Below are 24,825 nucleotides of genomic sequence, written 5' to 3' on the forward strand. Positions count from 1 at the left end.
GTAAGTGGCATATCAACTACAATAAATTGAGATTGAGATTGTTATATAAGTATGCCCAAAAAAGGAGCTTGGTTCTGAATACAACACAAGGCATAATGGATAAGGACAAATATATTTTGTTTTTTTGTAATCGTTACTTTTATGTGATTTTTTTTTTACCAATATCTCCTTTCCCACTATGTGTTGCAGTAAGAACCCTGAGATATTTTTTCTCAGTTTTTAATCATTACATATGGAATTCCCATGATTAAAAAAATTTTTCATATATTGGCAAAAATTTGAGAGTTTTTTGGGAATTTTTGTTCTTTTTTTTTTGTTATGAAGGTCTTATTTTTTCCAACCTTTTTAAGTTTTTGATTTCCGTTTTGTTTGTTCTATTTCTACGTGACATATTCTCTTCTTCTCTCAAACTTTGACGTGTTGAAACATTCCGGTGGCATCCACAATACTTTCTTGTAGCACTTGGTTTTCCTGCTGCTGGATTTTGAGAAATTTACACAGCCAATAAACGGCAAATGTAAATATGACATTAAACACTGCAGGATGAATGCAAAATAAGTAAATAATCAACCATTTATTTGCTTACAGTGTACTTACTTATGAATATGCCAAACATTATGCTGCGTACTATACGTTTATCTGTGGCCGCATCGATATCATTGAACTTTATTTCCATAAGTATGTAGGTCGTTATCTCAACTACAACCGATATTACTGTATTTATAAGCCAGGGGGCAATGCAAATGGTACGTTTCTGTAAAACACAAAAAAAAACTTTAATATCAAAGATATTAGCACTTCTAAGGCCTGAAGAAGTCAAATCATTCATTTTTGTTTGGGTGGCGACATCTTCGAAGTTGTATGAGTGTACACTACGTAACAAATTTCGTTGAAACATGATATTGTGATTGCGTTTTATTGGGTAGGGAAATCATAACCGGCTTTTGTTGGCGAACTCAAACACCTCAAACTGTTTTTTGTATCTTTATAATTATAATGGTAAAGTTGTAAAATGCCATGGTGATGGTTAAAAAAAAACAACACTGCAACAACAAATGGTTCGGCCAGTGAAGGCTCGAATTCATCGAAATCCATGGCATAATAATGGCAATCAAATGCATGCCCCAATATATTGAAAACGAGCGCAAGGTAAAGTCTTGCCTGTTCCAGAAGGCACACCATCTTACACCAAAACACAACAAGTAAAATGGCTTTAAGTTCGGCCGGGCTGAACTTTGGATACCCACCACCTTATGCCCCATAGCAGCTATATCGAAATATGTTCCGATTTGGACCAAATACTAATGAGTACAAGTCATTGTTCAATTGTGTATAACAAAATATTGGTCTTTTTTGTAGCTATATCTAAAAATAAACCGATCTGAACCATATACAACACGGATGTCAAAAAAAAATCGAGAGATCGGTCTATATGGCAGCTATATTCAAATCAGAACCGATCTGGGCCAAAATGAAGAAGGATGTCGAAGGGCCTAACACAACTCACTGTCCCAAATTTCGGCGAAATCGGACAATAAATGCTCCTTTTATGGTCCCAAACCCTTAAATCGAGAGATCGGTCTATATAGAAGCTATATTCAAATCTGGACCGATCTTGGCCAAATTGAAGAAGAATGTTGAAGGGCCTAACACAACTCCCTGTCCTAATTTTCGGTGACATCGGACAATAAATTCGTCTTTTATGGGCCCAAAACCTTAAATCGAACGATCAGTCTATATGGCAGCTATATCCAAATCTGGACCGATCTGGGCCAAAATGAAGAAAGATGCCGAAGGGCCTAACGCAACTCACTGTCCCAAATTTCGGCGCCATCGGACAATAAATGCGCCTATTATGGGATCAAAACCTTAAATCGAGAGATCGCTCTATATGGCAGCTATATCCAAATCTGAACTGATTTGTGCGCCATATTGCAGAAAGATATCAAGGGGCCCAACTTAACTCACTGGCCCAAATTTCGGCGAAATCGGACAATAAATGTGCCTTATATGGGCCCAAAACCTTAAATCGAGCGATCGGTCTATATGGCAGCTGTGTTCAAATCAGTACCGATCTGTGCCAAAATGAAGAAGTATGTCGAAGGGCCTAACACAACTCACTGTTCAAAATTTCGACGATATCGGACGATAAATGCGCTTTTTATGGGCCCAAAACCTTAAATCGAGAGATCGGATTATACGGCGGCTATATCTAAATCTGGGCCAAATAGAAAAAGAATATCGAAGGGCCTAATATAACCGATATAACCAAACCATAAATGAATTGAATGCTGAACATTATAGAAGTCATTGTGTAATAATTCAGTTCAGTTCAGATAAGAATTGCGCCTCATAGGGGCTCAAGAAGCAAAATCGGGAGATCGGACCATAATGGACACGCATGTTGAAGGTCATGGGAGAAGCCGTTATACAAAGTTTCTGCCAAATCGGATGAGAATTGAACCTTCTATAGGCTCAAGAAGTCAAGATCCTAGGTGGGTTTATATGGCAGCTATATCAGGTTATGAACCGATTTGAACCATACTTAGCACAGGTGTTGGAAGTGATACCAAAACACCACGTGCAAAAGTACAGCCAAATCAGATGAGAATTGCGCCCTCTGGAGGCTCAAGAAGTCAAGACCCAAGATCGGTTTATACGGCAGCTATATCAAAACATGGACCGATTTGGCCCATTTACAATCCCAACCGACCTACGCTAATAAAAAGTATTTGTGAAAAATTTCAAGCGCCTAGCTTAACTCTTTTGAAAGTTATCGTGCTTTCGACAGACAGACGGACGGACGGACGGACGGACATGGCTTTAATGAGACAACTTTCTTTGTTTTAAATGTAAGATAGTGGCTAGAGTGAACTTTTTCTAACAAATCGTTACAACTCACCTTTTTTATACCATCAACTAGAAGTGTAGCCAATATGAAGTTAATCAATGATTTTATCCACAAAATGATGGCCATAACAACATAAAAGGCATCTGGGAAATTATGCAGCAAAACATAATTGACTGTAAAATCAAAAATAAATATATTTTATTTATTAATATTGTTTTTGAGATTTATATATTTATAACACTAAAATATCCATTTTAACTAGGAAAATGAAGAAACTTATGCAAATATAGACTCATGTTTTAGTTTTCGAATTTTAAAAACTTGTTGTCTTTACATCTTCTAAGCCTTATACTTTGGAGTTCTGAAATAACTTGGGTTTAATTCTACGGTATAGAATTTTGAGTAGGGTATAAATCCCAAATTTCGAGTTAAGACATGAACCAGTGCAGCATAACTTGCAAATCTTGTCCACGGAAATTTCATTAATAATTTCTATTCAACTTTAAACTATTCTAATGCCGGAGTCTGTCAGGTGCAAATGTAGGGCATTGACATAGGAAATGTTCTAACTTTTAATCATATTTCCCTCAGTGCTACATGCGTTCGTGCGTCGCTCAAGTTGACGGAGGTTCGGAATAATTCCGGTTGTAAATGGCGTAGGGGTTAGGGGTCAGAAATAAAATAAAATTGTACAAGATACTAATAAACTAATAACAAGTAAGAGCGTGCTAAGTTCGGCCGGGCCGAATCTTATATACCCTCCACCATGCATCGCATCTGTCGAGTTCTTTGCGCAGTATCTGTTTTTAGGCAAACAAAGAATAATGAATAAGGACGGAGTAGGAGCTATATCAATTTATAGTCCGATTCGGCGCTCAAGAAGCAAAATCGGGAGATCGGTTTATATGGGAGCTGTATCAAGCTATAGATTGATTCAGACCATATTGCACATGTATGTTGAAGGCCATGGAAGAAGCCGTTGTACAAAATTTGTGCCAAATCGGATGAGAATTGTGCTCTCTAGAGGCTCAAGAAGTCAAGATCCCACATCAGTTTATATGACAGCTATATCAGGTTGTGTAATGATTTGCGCCATACGCATCAAAGTTTTTGGAAGTCATATCAAAAAAACTCATGCAAAATCGGATGAGAATTGCGCTCTCTAGCGGCTCAATAAGTTTAGATCAAGATCGGTTTATACGGCACCTATACCAGGTTATACACCGATTTGGACCAAACTTTGCACAAATGTTGAAAGTGATACCAAAACACCATGTGCAAAATTACAGCCAAATCGGATAAGAATTACGCCTTCTAACAGGTCGGTCTATATGACAGCTATATCTATTGTATATATGGTCCGATCTGAACCATATTGGAGTCGAATGTAGAGAGGCTTTAAACAACTCACTGATTTAAATTTTAGAGAAGTCGGCTTTTATACAACTCTTAAACAACTCACTGTTTTAAGTTACAGCGAAATCGGTTTGTAAATGCAGCTTTTTTGGGATCAAGACCTTCAACCGACAGATCGCTGTATACGGCAGTTATATCCGAATATAAACCGATCTGAACCATATTTGAGTCGGATGTCGGGAGGCTTAAAGCATTTCAATGTCTTTAATTTTATCAAAATCGGATAATAAATGCGCCTTTTACGGGCTTAAGACCCTAAACCGTCATATCGGTCTGAAGGGAAACTATATGTAAATATGGTCCGATATGGACCTTATTCGGTTTGAATATCGGGGCGCCTAGTGCAACTTCCTGTTTCAAATTTCAGCGAAATCGGACAAAAAATGCGGCTTTTACGGGACTAAGACCCTAAATCGGCAGATCGGTCTGTATGGTAGCTTTATCTATATATAGTCTGATTGGCCCATTCAATAACTTAACCTGCCTATAGAAAAAATACGAGTCTGTGCAAAATTTCGACTTAATATCTCAAGTTTTAAAGACTGTAGAGTGATTACAACTGAGGAACATACGGACGGACAGACACACGGACATCGTTAAATTTTACGACGATCAGAAATATATTGGGTTGCCCAAAAAGTAATTTGTGGCAAATGGATATTTCGGTGTGTTACCAACGGAATGACTAAATGAATATACTCCCTATCCTATGGTGGTGCGTATAAAAATAACAAGTAAAAGCGTGCCAAGTTCGACCGGGCCGAATCTTGGGAACCCACCAACATGGATTCTGCAACAAATTTATACAAAATTAATGAAGTTGCAGGGGATAATTTTATTCTACATACCACACTTCTGTCAGACCAGCAAAAATTTAAGCTTCTAGGAACGGAACATCGAGTTGTGGAAGTCATAAAAGAACATTACGTGCAAAATTTCAGACAAATCGGACAAAAATGGCGGCTTGTAAGGGCTCAAGAAATCAAATCGGGAAATCGGTTTATATGCGTGCTATATTAGGTTATAGACCGATTTGAACTGTACTATCCACAGTTGTTGGAAGTAAAAATCGAACACCACGTGAAAATTTTCAGCCAAATCGGACGAAAATTGCGCTTTCCAGGGGCTCAAGAAGTCAAATCGGGAGATCGGTTTATATGGGAGCTATATCAGGTTGTAAATCGATTTGAACCGTACTTGGCACACTTGTTGGAAGTTATAACGCAACACTACGTGCAAAATTCTGTCAAATCTGGCTAAAATTGCGGCTTCCAGGGGCTCAAGAAGTCAAATCTATAGATCGGATTATATAGCTATATCTAAATCTGAACCGATATGACCCATTTGTAATCCCCAACGACCTACATCGATATTAAATATTCGTGCAAAATTTCAAGCAGGTAGCTTTACGCGTTCGAACTCTATCTTGATTTCCACGGACGGACATGGTAATATCGATTAGACGAATATTTCGAGGTGTTACAAACGGAATGACTAGATTAGTATTCCTCCATCCTATGGTGGTGGGTATAATAATAAATTATTGATATGCAAATATTAAGAGGAATGTTAGAGAAAATTTTGAATAAGGTTGGGGGAATGCTAACCTAGTCATTCCGTTTATAACACCTTGAAATATTGGGGTGCGACCCCATTAAGTACATTTATTCTTGATCGTCTGGATATTTTGAATCGATCTAGCTATGTCCGTCTGTCGAAATCACGATACCGGTCGAACGCATAAAGCTAGCCACTTGAAATTTTGCACATATATTTGTTTTTGATGTAAGTCATTGGGATTTGCAAATGGGCCATATCCGTTCAGATTTGGATATAAACCGATCTCCCAATTTGACATATTTAGCCACATAGTAGCCGCAATTGTTATCCGATCGGGCTGAAATTTTGCATGTAGTGTGCCGTTATGGTGTACAATATGAAATCGGTCTATTACCTGATGCAGCTCCCATATAACCCGATATCCCGATTTGACATTTTAGGCGCCTTGAATGAAATAAAACCCAAAAAACTAGGCTTTATTTCACAATGAAATAACACCCAAAACATTGGGCTTTATTTAATTTTTTATTTGGGTATTATTTCCAAAAATTTGGGGTTTATTTCATTTTTTTGATTTTGGGTTTATTTTTTCCATGTTGGGGATTATTTTTGGGTTTGGGGGTTATATCATAGTGGCAATTTTTATTTTTGTCACCTGTTTTGTCTCTCCGCACAATAGTGCTTCATGTGATACGTATGAAACATTTAATAAGAAAAACGAAGTAAATTTTCTTTTATTGAGACGAAACAATGAAATTACCTTTTAGTGGTACGGGGTTTTATAACTTTGTTCATTTGTTTGCAATTCTAAGAAGGGGAAGAGCTAGACCCATAGAATCACTTTCTGATTCGATTAGCTATGTCCGTCTGTCTGTCTAGCCATGTATTCTAGTAATCAAGGTACAGGTCGCACTTATTGTCCGATTTTCATAAAATTTTGCACGAGCCACTTTTTTGCTCCGAGGACGAATGCTGATGATTTTGAAAAAAAAATCGGTCCAGATTAAAATATACCTCATATATATATTTTTCATCCGATAATCCCTTTAAAGCTGTAGAAGCCACAATTATGATCTGATCTTTACCAAATTTGGTGTTGAAGTGTTTTTTTTAGATGTCCCAATATATGTGCAAAATTTCATCAAAATCGGTTCAGATTTAGATATAGCTGTCATATATATCTTTCATCCGATATGCCTCTTAAAGCTGGAGAAGCCACAATTTTGGTCTGATCTTTACCAAATTTGACACGAATTGTTTTTTATGGGATCCTAATATGTATGCAATATTTCATCGGAATCGGATCAGATTTAGATATAGCTCCCATATATATATATATATATATGTATTTTGTCCGATATGGTCTTTTAAGGCTATAGTAGCCACAATTTTGGTCCGATCCTTACCAAATTTAGCACGTGATGTTTCATTTGACGTCCCAATACGCATGCAAAATTTCATTAAAATCAGATCAGATTTAGATATAGCTCCCATATATAACTTTCATCCGTCATGGCCTTTTAAGGCAGCAGAAGCCAGGATTTTGGTCCGATACTTACAAAATTTAGTACGAGATGTTTCATTTAACGTCCCAATACGCGTGCAAAATTTCATAATAATCGGTTCAGATTTAGATATAGCTTCCTTATATATCTTTGATCCAATATGGCCTTTCAAGGCTGCAGTCGCCACAATTTTGGTTCGATCTTTATAAAATTTAGCGTGAGGTGTATTATTATACCCTCCACTAATTTCATCATTCCGTCCGTCTGTCGAAAGCACGTTGACTCTCGAAGGAGTAAATCTAGGCGCTTGAATTTTTGCGCAAATATATCTTATTAGTGTAGGTCGGTTGGGATTGTAAATGGGCCAAACCGGTCCATATTTGGATATAGCTGCCATATAAACCGATCTTGGATCTTGACTTCTAGAGCATCGAGAGGGCGCAATTCTTATCCGATTTGGCTGAAATTTTTCATGAAGTGTTCTTTTATGACTTTCAACAATTGTGTTAAGTATGGTTGACATCGGTCTATAACCTGATATAGCTGTCACATATACCGATCGTGGATCTTGACTTCTTGAACCAATAGAGGGTGCAATTCGTATCCGATTTAGCTAAAATTTTTACGTTGTGTTGGTATCACTTAAAATAACTGTGCTAAGTATTGTTCAAATCGGTTCATAACCTGATATAGCTGCCATATAAACCAATCTTGGGTCTTGACTTCTTGAGCCACTAGAGGGCGAAATTTTCATCCAATTTGGCTGAAATTTACCATAAAGTATTTTGTTATTACTTTCAAAAACTGTGCTAAGTATGGTTTAAATCGGTCTATAACCTGATATAGCTGCCATATAAACCGATCTGGGTTCTTGACTACTTGAGCCTCTGGAAATCGCAATTATTATTCGATTTTATATCGGTCTATAGCCTGATACAGCTCCCATATAAACCGATCCCTCTATTTTACTTCTTGAGCCCTTACACCGCGCAATTCTTATTCGAATTGGCTGACATTTTACACAGGTCTCCAACATATAATTTAATTATGGTCCAAACCGGACCATATCTTGATATCGCTCTAATAGCAGAGCAAATCTTTTCTTTTATCCTTTTTTTGCATAAGAAGAGATGCCGGGAAAATAACTCGACAAATGCGATCCATGGTAGAGGGTACATAAGATTCTGCCTGGCCGAACTTAGCACGCTTTTACTTGTTTCTTTTAAATTCGAGATACATTTAACTTAAATTTATATTCATGTCGTTGATTTTTCAATACAATATTACTTTAAAATTCGAAAATGTGAATTTTGCTATATGAACTATATTTTCTTCCAAAAATATTCTTTGTGAAACTTACCCACAGATGACAATAAATTACTTAAAGGATCCACTATTTGGACATTGTCATGCGATGAGATACCCCAATTCGTCAAATTGAAATAGTCCGTATACAAATAGTAACTGCATAGGCCCAAGGTGGTCAATGAGGCAATAATATCCACCGCTGCTATACAATAACCGGCTGTGCGGAGACTTAGGCAACAAGAAAAGCGTTTCATTATTCCGTTATTTATAAATAATTTTCAAATTTCAAAATTTTTTGCTAAGAAAGCTTTCTTGGTTGGGTGTTGGTTTTTTTGTTTTTTGTTCCGTCTATTTTCTTTTGAGAATGTTTTCCCGATGATGTTCTTTGAGCTACTAAAATCATATTCATCGATTCGCATGGTGGTGCATCTATTCTGATACTCTGGCCAATTGACATTTTCCCTTGAGAGGCGGCAACGCGGAGCAGCTACAATGTGTCGCAAAATAAGTTGTGTGTCTTCGACTAATGTGTGACCTGCTTTGTTTGTCGCTTTGTTTTTGGCGTCTAAATACAGCATTAAAGGCACTTTTTCTTGTTGTTGCCCAAAAGACCTTTATTGTTCGATGTGTGGTACCAGCAATACGTTCGTCCATAGTTCGTTCGTTGATCTTTGACATAAAAAGGCTTAAAAATGAAGAGGAGAACAGTTTGGAATGTCTTCATGCAGGCCAGAGCATTTGGGGAGGCAAGACATGTTTGTTTGTCCCTTCATGCGATTGGACTTGGTTTCGATATCTATTGGTTACTCTCCATTGCATTGGGTTGGCTGTTTGCCGTTGTAATGAGAACATAAGTTTTCTTGGTTTCATTTTGCAATTTAATTGGCCGCATTTTACCGATGGGCTTTCGTTGTAACCTTAATCCCTTCATGTTCCAGTTTTGGGGTTTCATGAAAATGAAAGCGAATGATTGAAATGTAAAGAACAAGTGATGATAACATGCATTATTGAAGGATATGTCATATCAGAGTTTTTCAGGGCCCTCTCTTATGACCTAACAAGGTTTTGTAAGCGATTATGTTGTATCCAATAGTTGGGTTATGTTAAACCTTTCTTAGGATCTTTCAAAAGATTTCTAAGGTCAGTTTGAGCAACTTTTTCTGCAGATATAATCATATGTCCCTGTTTTTCAAAAATTTTTTGGAGGGCTGCCAAAGTTCTAATTTACCGACTCTGAAGTTGGAAGTTTTATCCGAAAATCGTTCTATATAGCCGCTATATCCAAATATGAGTTGATTTGGATCCTTTATGATAATGGGTATCATGCAACTTATTGTTTCATATTTCAGCAATTTTTCAGACCAATACCAAACTTAAGGTAGTATTAAAAGATAACGTTTAATGCCAGTTTAAAAGGAAGGTTAGGAAGGTCAAAGGGGTCAGCTATGACACCCAGCATTTCATCCGGTATTCAAAACCCGGGCGAACAAAAATTAACTTGTCACTGGATGTGGACATAATCGGAATATTTTGCAGATATTTTGGACAAAGTTGTTGCCTTTGGACCTCTGTGCATTGGTAAGTTCCAGACACAAAGGTCCGCAATAGCTGTGAACTGTTCTGCTAATACAACGATACAATGGGATAGCATAAAACGCTTTCATTAAGGAACACAAGAACCGATCATGATTTCCGTAGTGTCACTGAGACTAGATTATGTCAGTTTAAAGGCCACACGTTTAGCAACCTTAATCGGTATCCGCTTCACTCGGAGACCTTAAGTCCATTATAATCGCGCTAGAAATAACAAGAAACAAGTAAGAGCGTGCTAAGTTCGGCCGGGCCGAATCTTATATACCCTACACCATGGATCGCATTTGTCAAATTCTATGCGCGGTATCTCTTTTTAGGCAAACAGAGAATATTGAATAAGTTATATCAAGTTAAAGTTATATCAAGTTAAAGTCCGATTCGGTTCATAAATAAATGCTGAACATTGTAGAAGTCATTGTGTAATATTTTAGTTCATTCGGATAAGAATTGCGCCTTGTTGGGGCTCAAGAAGCGAAATCGGGAGATAGGTTTATATGGGAGCTGTATCAAGCTGTTGATCGACTCGGACCATATTAAACACATATGTTGGAGGTAATGAGAGAAGCCGTTGTACAAAATTTGAGCCAAATCGGATGAGAATTGCGCCCTCTAGAAGCTCAAGAAGTCAAGATTCCAGATCGGTTTATATGGCAGCTTTATCAGGTTATGAACCGATTGGAATCATACTTTGCACAGTTGAAAGTGATACCGAAATACTACGTGCAAAATTTCAGTCAAATCGGACGAGAATTGCGCCCTCTAGATGCTCAAGAAGTCAAGACCCATGATCGGTTTATATGGCAGCTATATCAAAACATGGACCGATTTGAATCATACTTGGCACAGTTGTTGGATATCATAACAAAACACGTCGTGGAAAATTTCATTCCAATCGGATAAGAATTGGACACTCTAGAGGCTCAAGAAGTCAAGACCCAAGATCGGTTTATATGGCAGCTATATCAAAACATGGACCGATATGGCCCATTTACAATCCCAACCGACCTACACCTATTAGAAGTATTTTTGCAAAATTTCAAGCGGCTAGCTTTACTCCTTCGAAAGTTATTGTGCAGACAGACGGACGGACGGACAGACGGACGGACATAGCTAGATCGACATAAAATGTCACGACGATCAAGAATATATATACTTCATGGGGTCTTAGACGAATATTTCGAGTAGTTACAAACAGAATGACGAAATTATTATACCCCCTTCCTATGGTGGAGGGTATAAAAATCATTATGTTCGGCCGGCCCGATCTGAAACAGTTAAATTTAGTATTATAGACCGATCTGAACCATACAGGACACGGATGTTGAAAAGCCTAACTTACGTCACTGTGTCAAATTTCTACAAACCGGATAATAAAAGCGCCTTTTATAGGGCCAAGACCTTAAATCGAGAGATCGGTCTATATGGACCAAATCCGATCTGACGATTTTCAGGAAAGATATCGAGGTGCCTAACACAACTCACTGTCCTAAATTTAAGCGAAATCGGACAAAAAATTCTCTCTTTATGGGCCCGAGACTTTAAATCGAGGATGGGACTCTATGGCAGCTATATCCAAATCTGGAACGATCTGAGCCAAATTGAAAAAAGTTGTCGAAGAGCCTACACAACTCACTGTTCCAAATTTCACCGAGATCGGACAATAAATGCGCCTTTTATGGCCTCAAGACCTTAAATCGAGAGATCGATCTATATGGCAGCTATATCTTTGTCTGCAATGATCTGGGCCAAAGTGAAGAAGGATGTCGATGGACCTAACACAACTCACTGTTCCAAATGTCGGCGACATCGGACAATAAATGCGCCTTTTATGGGCCCAAGACCTTAAATCGAGAGATCGATCTATATGGCAGCTATATCCAAATCTAGACCGACCTGGGTCATATTGCAGATAGATGTCGAATGGGTCCAAGACCTTAAATCGAGAGATTGGTCTATATGGCAGCTATGACCAAATCTGGCCAAACTGAAGAAGGATGTCAAGTGGCGTAACACAACTCACTGTCTCAAATTTCAGCAAAATCGGACAATAAATGTGGCTTTTTTGGGCTTAAGACCTCAAATCGGCACATCGGTCTATATGGGGGCTATATTAAGGTAAAGTACAGCATAGCCCATCTTCGAAACGTGAACAGGCATATTTCAGTCTTCTCTGGGTTAGCATTGAGACCCCTGGGTCTAGCCCAGTCATATGCCATATGCAAGATCCTTTCGGCCCTTTTGCATAGCTGGTTCGAAACCTTAACCCTTAGAAGTATCATAACATCGTCTGCATAGTAGACGGGTTCAAATCCCTTCTCAGTCAGCATCCGTAATAGGTTATTTATGGTGGTCACCCATAGGAATGGCGATAAAAAGCCCTGCCCCCTGTGGCGTGCCCAGTGCCACCTTTTTCACTTATATTTATGTCATGGGATCCGCAATTTATCCACCTGTTCCTTAGTATATAATTTATCCAGTCTCTAAGGATCCGGTCAATGTGTCGGTCCGCACATTGTTAAACGCTCCCTTGATGCCAATGGAAACCGCCAATGTGTACGTCTTGGCATCAAAGGATTCTTCTATTTTATGCACAACCTCGTGCAGGACAGTCTCCACCGACCTTCCCTTGACATAGGCATGTGGTTTGTATTTAAGAAGTTCTCTGGATGTCCTACTCTTTATCATGGTATCCACAATGCGTTCCATGGTTTTGGGTAGAAAGGACGTTAGCCTTGTAGGCCCTTGGTGTCGCATAACTTGCCTTGCCAGGCTTAGGTAAAAATACCACCCTTGCCTCCTGCCAGGCTTTCGGAGTATATGCAAGTCCTGGGCACTCTGTGAAAATAGTGGCCAGATATGGCGCCAGATAGTCGGCCTCCTTTTGTAGTAACACCGTAAATATTCCATCAGGTCCGGGTGACTTAAATGGTTTAAAGCTCCTTAAGGCTTCCTTAACCATAAATTCTGTTATGATAAGCCTTCGATCGCCCTCATTATTCGAAGTTTTCGGTGTCTCTGTGGGTTCCGTCGTAACCTGTGGGAAATGGGTTTTCATCAAAGGCCGCAACATGTCCTCCGTTGTTTCTGCTCTCACTGTCATGTCGTCTACTAACGTTTTAGTTTGGACATGGGGTTTTGAGAGAAACTTTTTCATCTTGGCGTCGTCATTAACCTGTTCGCAGAAAAACTTCCAGGAGGCACGTTTTGCTGCTCTGGTAGTCGTATTGTATTCCTTGACCCGTGTGTAATACATATCCGAATAAACTTCCGCTTTTTTACGACATGCTCTTTTAAAAAGTCTGCGGACCTATTTCCCAATATTGCGAATCTCCCCGGTCATCCAGGGGTTTTCTTGCGCTGATTTCCTTTCCCGAAGAGGACAACTATCTTCGAAGGCCCCCACCAGTGCAGTCGTAATCCTGTTGACATTGCCGTCATGGTCTTCCATGCTTGTACAATCTAAATTATCTTGCCCAAGTCTTCTTCTGAGTAGTCTTCCGAATTGTGGCTAGTAGGTTTTCAACTAATTATGGATGCTTATCGATTCGGTGCTGGCCGTGCTATTCTAAACCTAATGTACCGGTCAGAGAGGGAATGCTCCATGGAGATCCTCCAATCCTGAACCTCATCGATTAGATTTACCGAACATATTGTCACATCTTATACCTCCTCCCTAATCCTATTAACAAAGTTTACCAATATTAAGTGTTATTGAACGTAAAATGTCAAGACAATCAGGGATATATATATATATATATATATATTATGGGGTTCTAGATCAATATTTCGATGTGTTACAAAAGTAATGACCAAATTATTATAATCCCATTCTATGGAGCTGGGTATAAAAACCACTTGCAATTATATTGCGCTGATTAGGCTAGTTGCGATTATTGTATATTCAATAATCTACTTTCGATCTCAAAATTATTTGTAAAGGCTATGGGACTTACATCTCTTTCATATACAGAAGCGAGTGCTTTAATCCATTTGTATGGTTTCTCTAAAAGTCTTTTACATGACAACATTAATTGTGTGTATTGCAAAGTAGGTTCTTGGTAGATAAACAAAATGCAATAACATTGAATTTTACTTTAACAAACTATTAACCTTAATAAGCGCATATATGAGAGTGTACCGATTGTGAAGATATCTTAAGTGGCATCACAATTCTCAAAAACAATCTTAATGAGTCTGATAGCAACCTAACACAAAACGAAATTTGTTATTTAAAATAGTAAGTAAAAATTAAGAGCGTGCTAAGTTCGGCCGGGCCGAATCCTAGATACCCTCCACCATGGATCGCATTTGTCGAGTTCTTTGCGCGGTATCTCTTTTTAGGCAAACGAGGGATAAAAGAAAATAAGTCCTATGTTATTGGAGATATATCAAGTTATAATCCGATTCGCACTATAAGTGAATTGAATGTTGAAAACCAGAGTAGAAGTCATTGGGTAATATTTCAGTCCATTCGGATAAGAATTGCGACTTGTAGGAGCTCAAGAAGCATAATCGGGAGATTGGTTTATGTGGGAGCGGTATCAGGCTATAGATCGATTATGACCATATTGGACATGTATGTTGAAGGTCATGGGATTAGCCACTGTACAAAATTTCAGAAAAATCGGATAAGAATTGCGGGCGCAGAAGCTTAACCAGCTATATCAGGTTATGGACCCATTTAAACCATACTTAGCACAGTTTTTGGAAGTTATAACACAACAGTTCATGCTCAATTTTAGCCAAATTGGATAAGAATTGAGCCCTCTAGTGGCTCAAGAAATCAACGTCCACGATCGGTTTATATGGCAGCTATATCAGGTAATAGCCAGATTTAGGCCATACTTAGCACAGTTGTTGGAAGTCATAACAAAATACTTCATGCAAAATTTAAGCTGAATTGGATGAGAATTGGGCTCTCTAGTGGCTCTAGAAGTCTAGATTCAATACCTGTTTATATGGCAACTACAATATATCAGGTTATGGACAAATTCGAACCATATTTAGCGCAGTTATGGGAGTTCATAACAAATTACTGCATGCAAAATTTCAGCCAAATCGGAAAAGAATTGCGCCCTCTAGTGGCTCAAGAAGTCAAGGTCCAAGAACGGCATATATGGCAGCTATATCAGGTTATGTACCGATTTGAACCATACTTAGCACAGTTGTTCGATGACATAACAAACAACTTCATGCAAAATTTCAGCCGAATCGGACAAGAATTGCGACCGCTAGATCCTCAAGACCCAAGATTTGTTTATATGGCAGCTTTATGAAAACATGGACCGATTTGGTCCATTTACAATTCCAGCTGACCTACGCTAATAAGATATTTGTGCAAAATTTCAAGCGTCTAGCTTTATTCCTTCGAAAGTTAGCTTGCTTTCGACAGACGGACGGACATGGCTAGATCGATTTACAATGTCATGACGATCATGAATCTAAATCATAGAACAAAATATTCGTCTTTTTGGTAGCCATATCTAAGTATTTGAACCATATACGACACGGATGTCGAAAAGCCTTACATAAGTCACTGTGTCAAATTTTAGCGAAATCGTAATATAAATATGTCTTTTATGGGGCCAAGACTTTAAATCGAGAGATCGGTCTATATGGCAGCTATATCCGAATCTGAACCGATCTGGGCCCAATTGAAGAGGAATGTCGAAGGGCCTAACACAACTCACTGTCCCAAATTTCGGCGAAATCGGATTATAATTGCGCCTTTTATAGGCCCAAAACCTTGAATCGAGAGATCGGTCTTTCCAAATCTGAACCGATCTGGCCCATATTGCAGAATGATGTTGATTGGCCTAACACAACTCATTCTTCCAAATTTTGGCAAAATCGGACAATAAATTCACCTTTTATGGACCCAAGGCCTTAACCCGAGAGATCGGTCTATATGGCAGCTATAACCAAATCTGGGGCAAATTGAAGAAGGATGTCGAGTGGCCTAGCACAACTCACTGTCCCAAATTTCGGCTTAATCGGATTATAAATGCGCCTTTTATGGACCCAAAACCTTGAGTCGGCGCATCGGTCTATAGGGCAGCTATATCCAAATCTGAACCGATTTGGGCGAAATTGCAGAATGATGTCGACTGGCCTAACACAACTCACTCACCCAAATTTTGGCGAAATTGGAGAATAAATGCGCCTTTTATGGGCCAAAGGCCTTAACTCGAGAGATCGGTCTATATGGCAGCTAAAACCAAATCTGGACCGATCTGGCCCAAATTGAAGAAGGATGTCGAGTGGTCTAGCACAACTCACTGTCCCAAATTTCAGCAAAATTGGATAATAAATCTGGCTTTTATGGGGCTAAGATCCTAATTCGGCAGATCGGTATATATGGGGGCTATATCAGAATATAGTCCGATATAACCCATCTTTGAACTTAACCTGCTTGTGGACAAAAAAAGGATCTATGCAAAATTTCAGCCCAATATCTCTATTTTTAAAGATTGTTATGTGATTTCAACGTTGCATTATTTCAACAGTCAGACGGACGGCCATGGCTAGATCGTCTAGGATTTTTACGGAATGACAAAATGAATATACCCCCATCCTTCGATGGTGGGTATAAAAAAAGAGTTCTATTCAAAGATCATTTTGTGCACTTCGTGATTTTTCGGCCAGCATAATCGATCCACAATAGGGAGAGTTGAGCGAAAATTTCAATTAAGACTGTTATCTGATTTCTAGGAAAATTGGCACATAGTATTTGAATCTGTCTCCCAACAATTCCCTTATAAATAAAATAAAATCATTTGCAGCAAACAAAAGACTCTTTAGCATTCAAACTGCTATCTTATAACAAAAGCAGAACTGTTGCTAAATAGCCGCAAAATTAGCTACAAACTTGCAGCAGTTCGTGTTTGCAGTTTTCAGCAGACTTTTTTTCTTTGTATAAAGCTATCTAACTTGAATAGAAACTTTTCGGTACACCCTATTGAATATTGTGGGTCGCCAACGCACTTAACTAATATTTTTTGATTTTCCCTTTCTTTTACAGAATTTCGTGGCACTAGTGATGATCATAGTGCGCTGGTGTATACCTGATATGAGTGTCGAACTAAGGGATCAAATTCGGCGCGAGGCGTATGTTACAAATGAAATCATCATAGATCACGAGACTCAACGAGCGAGAGAGGGTAAGTTAAATGTCACCTTTCGCATCCATATTCCCCAATGTTGTTGCTGTTGTAATTGTCTTCATTTCCTTGTATTTATTTAGAACGTGCGAAACGTAGTTCATCCGTACGCTTGGCCGATACAGATCAGACTGACGATCCCAATGATAGTTTCATACGCATTGAACAATTGCTGAGCAAAGATTTATCCCAGTCACAAATGGATCTTATTATTCATGGTAGCAATGCAGAGACCGGAATACACGGTGATGTTTAAGGCAATGTGTAACTACTAGGACTGGTAGTAGCCCTAAGATAGAAGAAACAAAAAGACTACAGTTTAATTTCTCACAACAATACTCGGATAAATGAGTATAGCCTATCTATGTTTTTGCTTTAGTTGATAATTTATAGCGAGTTTTTTTTTTTTTATTTGAATTGGCTAGCTTTAAGAGAAATTTTATTTAAAGATGATGACTCGAAAGATAAGTGATAATGCAATATTTGAAGGGGAGTTTTTAGAAGAAAATTTGTATATGCTTCTTTTAAGGAAAGAATAACCGCACAGAAAAAGTTTTTGAGATCTATCCTCAAAGTCTTTATATATTTTCAATATCCCCTGTTAGAAGCAGAATGAAACAAAACTATTAAGCTACGTTTACACTGGTCCTTAAAACCCGTTTTAATGGCTAAATCATTTGTTTTCCCTTTATAAATCAGCTGACGAGATCTTTAAATCCGGTTTTGTTGAGCAGTGTCAACGGGTCTCAATTTGTTTGTTTTTCCTTTATAAATCAGCTGACGAGAGCCTTAAATCCGGTTTTAGTGAGCAGTGTAAACGGGGTTTTACCTTGAAGATAATTTATTTAGACCAATATACAGCTCTTTAATTGAGTGACTTAAGATTATTTGTAAGTATTTGTTTTTCATATGGGGTTGCCACACTTCTACAAAAATCGAATATAATCTTGAAATGAAAAGAGATCCTTAGCATTCACACATTCTATGCACAAATTCATTATAAATATCATTTGACTTTTAGTACGTAAACTCTGTTATTCTACCATCTTCTTAGGTAAGCTTAAAATTGGACGAATGAATTCATAAAATCGTTAAACTTTTTTTTTTTAATTTAAAAAATTTTCAAGTTCATTGATTTGTTTCCTTTATACTTAATAGCTGATTTGTATACCCACCACCATATCTTCGGGTTGAGGACCGTAGCGCATAGTGTCAGATTTCATTTTCATTTAAACAGAAATGTTTCTTCCTCTATATAAAAATGAATTAGTGTTTGTTCCCTATAGACTCAAAAGCGGCTGAACCGATTACCTTGAAATTGTGTAGGTTGGTCTGGAAGGAAACATAGGATATATAATTTTTTGATATCCGAAGGGGGGACGGACCCTCCCCCTTACCCCAAAAGTACTACCCAAAAAAAAAAGTTTACCGCTCGGGACAATATGGGACTCAAATGAAAAATATTCAGCTAGAGTACGATTTTCATAATAAAAGTTGGTTCCAAGTACCTGGGGGGCCGCCCCAGCCCCAAAAACTCCTAAAAGAGGTTTTTTGGACAATCATGACAATATGGGACTCAAATGAAAGGTATTCGAGAGTAGATTGCATATATAGGCAGGAGGGAGGAAATGGCTTTATAATTTGTTGATATCATAAGGGGGCGGACCGATATGACAATATGGGTATCAAATGAAAGGTATTCAAGAGTAGAATGCGAATGTGGTATTAAAAATTGGGTCCAAATACCTAGGAAGTCGCCCTTACCCCAAAACTCCTCCAAGCAGACAAATTGAACCTTCATATCAATATGGGCTCAAATGAAAGGTATTTGGGAGTAGATTACGAATCTGCTATACAAAGTGGACCGATATGACAATATGGGTATAAAGTGAAAAGTATTTAAGAGTAGAATGCGAATATGGTATTAAAAATTGGGTCCAAGTACTCAGGTAGTCTTCCTATCTCCAAAACTTCTCCAAGCAGACAAATTAAACGTTCATATCAATATGGGGCTCAAATGAAAGGTATTCGGGAGTAGATTTCGAATCTGCTATACAAAATCAGATTGAAGTATAGGGGGTCACACCAATCTCCGGAAAACGGCCCAAATAGGCATATTAACAAATTATGAGTATATGGGGCTCGGTTTGTTTGTTTGTTCCGGCTAAATCAATTTTGTTAAAATTTTCGCAGATTGTGTAGGTTTTTAGGGAAGGAAACATAGGTTATGTAATTTTTTGATATTGGATAGGGGCGGATCCTGCGCTACACCCCAAAACCACCACCTAAAATCAAAAGTTGGCCGATAGGCACAATTTGGGTATCAAATGAAACGTATTAGAGAAAACGAATATAGTATTAAAATTTTGGGTCCAAGTGCCCAGCGGGCCGCCCCAAGCCCAAAAATCATCTAAACATATTATTTTTTACGTACGGGAATAAAAAGAAGTGATTGGGTGCCAAGTCAGGACTATACGGCGGATGACTTATCAATTGATGTTTTGAGTGTTTAAAAATTCAGGTGTTTGAGCCGATGTGTGAGAGCTCGCATTGTCGCGGTGAAGAGTGATCCGCCTTCGGTAGTTGATTTTGTTGATTTCTTGGAAGACAATTGGCAAACAAATGCGTTGTTCTAGTGGTACGACATGTCCAGTTGTTCCGAAAAAACAGGCGATCAATTGCTTGGAAGTGCTTCGTGTGTGTGCAACTTTTATTGGATTTGGCTCATCATGAAACACCCTAACAGTTGACTGCTGTTTACCTTCGGGCTCATACGCGTAAATCCACGATTTATCACCTGTCACGATGTCAAAGACGTGTTTCGAAGCACCGCGATCGTATTTTTGGATTATTTCTTTCCACCAATCGACACGAGCCCTATTTTGAACGATTGACAAATTGTGTGGGATCCAACGCTGACAAGTTTTTTTGACAGTCAAATGTTCATGCAATATTAAATGTATGCGGGTCCCACTAATGTCTAAGGTTGTCTCAATCTCACGATAGGTCACATGGCAATCTTGCAATATCAGTTGGTGCATCAATGGTTTTTGGAACAACAACTAATTTTGGACGGCCTTCGCCAAATTCGTCTGGGAGTGAACTACGACATCGGTTGAATTCACCCTACCATCGACAAACACTGTTCCTTGACGGAGCTTCATCGCCAAAAATTAAATTAATTTCATCGATGCACTGTTGTTGAGTTAATACACGTCGAAAGTTGTAAAAAATAATCGCACGAAAATGTTAACGATTTATTCCATTTTGTGGGTTAGATGAATCTTTTAAGTTACTGTAAACAATACAAATAGCGATCGTATGTCAAAACGTTATAAGTACGTATTACCTCACAAATGTCAAGCTATATGACATAGCTGTCAGTTGGCAGATTGCAACACAAGGGTTGTCTAATCCCGAAATATAAAAGGCAACCCTCGCAAAAAATAGGCCATGTGAGAATCGGTAGAGATATCATAACGTTAACATCGCCTCCATGCTGGTGGGTATACATAATTCGGTCCTAGTGAAATGAAAAAAATTTGTATTGTATAGGAGAATTTTTTTTGTTTACCCCTTTTTGGGACCATTGTCTCCTAATGTTACTGGACTTTATCTACACTTGAAAAAATATACAAGCATAGTTATAGAATCTCTTTGAAATATATTTCATTAAAATATTTATCATACTAATTAATATCTGCCTTAATGACTTATATAAAATCCAGTGATTTATATACATACTATACAGCAGATTGTCATCCATAATTTAAAGATGACTAACATTTGTTCATATTTATAAATAAATATATAGTTGGTGTTTTGAATATATACAAGTACATTTTAGCTAAGATCATAAGAGCTTTTGGCGTTGTATCATTATGTTTTTTTGTAATACTGTTAATTTATGATTATACTATTATGTATTACTATAAACCCTATTTGCAAATCGAAAACGATAAAAAATATTTAAAAATTTTTAGTTAAAAATTTTCCCAGTTTTTTTTGTTAAAAGTGCTTTTATTTGATGTGATATAAAATAGCAATCTAATTTTATTTAAATTATTTTTTTTTGAAAAATTAATACAATTTTAGATATGCAAGTACAAAATTTCTTGTTCGTTAAAACTGTTGGCATAGAAATGTCTTGTCATCGTACTATTGGTTTCTATTGGTTATAAAAATTCATTTCATTTCCTTCTAAACTTTTATTCATGACTTTATGAAAAAAATATGAAAATTGTTTAAGAACAATTCTAATCTTATCCACAAACGATTCTTCATTAATGAATAAATATTGAACTCATAAAAACGTCTTATTTGCCTTTAAGGGCAGTATACACTTTATTAGTTGTTTTGTTCATTGCACATTGTTGCAAATAAGACGTAAATATTAAATTATTATCAAACAATTAAAAGCATGCTGAGTTCGGCCGGACCGAATCTCACCACCATGGGATGCCCATGAATTTTCCATTTTGAGACGGCCTTCTGGATAATATCCAGGTTTCTTGAAATATCTGTCTTACTTTTTCACCTCAAAATGTGATCAGTTAACAATTTGCTTCCTTTTTAAAGATTATATCAATAATGTAGGCATCATTAATGTTATCGGAAAGTTTTAGGCTTTTATTTTGGGTGTCAGAAATATGCTCAAAAGTGTCCGTTGTTAAAATGTCTGACGAAAACATAGGGATAAAGTGCGTTATTATAATCGATTTGTCAAAAGTTGCTGTCACTACCATAACATTGTTGTATGTATCGTAGTCTTCTAACTTGTCGAATTCCCATTGGGTCAGGAGGGTGGCAGGGACTAATCCTAGTTTGCTTGTGAAGATGATTTGTCCTATGTCGTCCATGTGGTCTTGTAAAAGACAAATGTCGCCGTCAATTTGATATACGTGCTCAAGAAGCGAAACTTCGTCTTGTAGGTTGCTGATTCTATTTTGAATGTTGCAATATCTCTAAGTCGTTCAATGGTTGTTTGTCTGTAATTAATGTGTTTAGTTATATTATCTATTTGTCGTGCTAAAACATCATTGATTTCTACTAATGAAACGATCTTAATGGAATTAAAGTCCCATTATAGTCATTATAGCCATTATAGTCAAAAAATGTAATGTAGAATTTATGGAAATTTCGTCGTCACTGTCTAATGTACCTGTTACAAATTATAATCCCTTCCCAACAATGTTAAGTAACCCACTGGGTTACTTTCGGCTTGGTATAATACTCTGAATATTTTGCTCTTAGTAGGGAAAAGTTATTTCTAATAGAGTGTAGTATTGATTTGGTTGTTAATGAGTCGTGAGACGGTTCTTCTATGTTCTTATATATCAATTTCAAAGATTGTTTATAATTGGTCGTACTGATGATATAATTTTTCTGTATTTGTTCGTATTTTCTCCTGTTAGAATGGTAGATACCTGTGGTTGTCTGTGAGGTCGTCTATTCCCATCGGTTCTCTGCATGTGTAAATGATGAAGATTAAGGCAAGATTTTCTGAAAGTAAAAGGTTGAGAATAAGTCTTAGAGCCTGAAGGCCTGGATATACTCTCGTAAATGTAGGAAAACGTGTCACTTGTTTTGTTTTGGCTTATGAATATACATACAAATGAATGCCGAACGTCTGGCGATACTATCCATAAAGCAGAATTCAGTAAAAACAAAAATTTACGTTCCGTTTTCGTGTCAGCTGATTAAATTTGAAGTTTGAACAAATTTAACGCCTAAAGTTTATATATAGAAAACAGATTTTCTCCTATTCTATGATTTCTCTGTGGAATTTACTAATTGTTGTAAAGGTTTAGGTTGAATGGGTAGCCACCATGTGGCCAGTATGACCTATGGTGAAAAGGAAATGAAAAATTTTAAAATATTTTTTAGGAAGAAATTAATTACAAGAAGAGAGTAGTGGGTAACCTCCAATACAGCTCCGTCGTATGCGCTAGTCCATGTTAGTATAGTACGTGAAACTGAAGACTATTCCGGGATTCCACACACTTCGCCACGCACTTCGACCTCACTGTAGAAGAATCCACGGCCTTGAGGGCCGCCATATATACTTATTTAGAAAACTGTAAATTTCCTCCCAAGAATCTCTTTTAAATCTACCGTTATTGCACAGAGTTCTGCCTGAAATGTTGTGTGTGCCGTACTATAGCACCAAGCCAGTTCCTGGCTCCGTCTTATAGTCATCTATAAAGACCGAGGAATCATTCTCTACAAACACATTATTCGCTTTCTACTCCTCCCTCCCTGCAAAACGAATCTCGAAATTCCTAGTAGTCTGAAACCCTCCTCAGTCTGCCCACCGTATCCATAGCGCCCCGAAGGGAACTTGGCCTTAGACCTTGATATGTTGCATACCTAGCATTATCATTTTCACCAATAGCATTGCTATGGGTGAAAATGATAATGCTAGAATGCTAGACAGAAATTTGTTTACCACCATGTTCCAGAGAATTGTCGACAATACCCCTTTCTGAGCACACAGTCCGTCTACAGCGAGAAACTCGGTTGGATCTCCGCGCGGCTCCGAGTGGTGACTGTCGACCCATCTTCTCGTTGTTAAATGTCCTCTCAATATTCGGGAACGCCGTCATCGCTTAATTCTTTAGTTAGAGAGACTTCTCGACCTCTCGCACCTTTAGGTATGCATGTTGTGCCTTCGAGGTATACCTGAAGTTCTCCTACGTCAAACCTCCCTCACCTTCAAGTCTTTTTTTATACCCACTACCGAAGGATGGTCATTTTGTCATTCCGTTTGCAACACATCGAAATATCCATATCCGACCCTATAAAGTATATACAATATATTCTTGATCACCGTAAAAATCTAAGACAATCTAACAATGTCCGTCTGTCTGTTGGAATCACGCTACTACAGTCTTAAAAAATAGAGATATTGAGCTGAAACTTTACACAGATCCTTTTTTTTTGTTCATAAGCAGGTAAAGTTCGAAGATGGGCTTTTTAGGGTCTTAGGCCAATAAAAGCCACATTTATTATCCGATTTTGCTGAAATTTGGGACAGTGAGTTGTGTTAGACCAGTCGACATCCTCCTTCAATTTGGCTGCTATATAGAGCGATGCGCAGATAAAGGGTCTTAGGCCCATAAAAGCCACGTTTATTATTCGGTTTTGCTGAAATTTGGGACAGTAAGTTGTGTTAGGCCCTTCGACATCCTTTTTCAATTTGGCCCAGATTGGTCCAGATTTGGATATAGCTGCCATATAGACCGATCTCTCAATTTAAGGTTTTGGGCCCATAAGAGGCGCATTTATTGTCCGATGTCGCCGAAATTTGGGACAGTGAGTTGGGTGAGGCCCTTCGACATATTTTTGCAATTTGGCTCAAATCGGTCTAGATTTGGATATATTTACCATATAGACCGATATCTCGATTTAAGATCTTGGGCCCATAAGAAGT

General features: G+C 37.8%; 2 protein-coding genes across 5 annotated transcripts in view; one reads left to right on the plus strand and one right to left on the minus strand.

The window, feature by feature from the left end:
• Positions 1-18,354, plus strand: part of LOC106089262 (anoctamin-2) — a 74,056-nt gene extending 55,702 nt beyond the window's left edge. For all 4 annotated transcript variants that reach the window (XM_013255075.2, XM_013255077.2, XM_059362404.1 and 1 more), the window contains 2 exons: positions 17,255-17,393; positions 17,477-18,354. In XM_013255075.2, coding sequence (XP_013110529.1) covers positions 17,255-17,393; positions 17,477-17,649 — 312 coding nt within the window. In that variant the 3' untranslated portion in view covers positions 17,650-18,354. The remainder of the gene's footprint in view (positions 1-17,254; positions 17,394-17,476) is intronic.
• LOC106089263 (uncharacterized) lies at positions 406-9,466 on the minus strand. The gene is made up of 4 exons (XM_013255080.2): positions 8,693-9,466; positions 2,903-3,024; positions 598-754; positions 406-536 (listed from the first exon to the last, which is right to left on the minus strand). Exons 1-4 carry the CDS (start codon positions 8,892-8,894, stop codon positions 406-408), a joined length of 612 nt encoding a protein of 203 aa, XP_013110534.2. The 5' UTR covers positions 8,895-9,466.
• Positions 18,355-24,825: the final 6,471 nt, after the last annotated feature.

This window comes from Stomoxys calcitrans, chromosome 2 (assembly GCF_963082655.1).
Source record: "Stomoxys calcitrans chromosome 2, idStoCalc2.1, whole genome shotgun sequence".
In the NCBI taxonomy this organism is placed as follows: Eukaryota; Metazoa; Arthropoda; class Insecta; order Diptera; family Muscidae; genus Stomoxys; species Stomoxys calcitrans.

Coding starts and splice junctions, on each gene's coding strand:
- LOC106089263 (XM_013255080.2), bottom strand. CDS start 8,894: ATGAAACGCTTTTCTTGTTGCCTAAGTCTCCGCACAGCCGGTTATTGT. Junction 3,025..8,692: donor TAATTTATTGTCATCTGTGG/GTAAGTTTCACA, acceptor TTGATTTTACAG/TCAATTATGTTTTGCTGCAT. Junction 537..597: donor AATGTTTGGCATATTCATAA/GTAAGTACACTG, acceptor TTCATCCTGCAG/TGTTTAATGTCATATTTACA.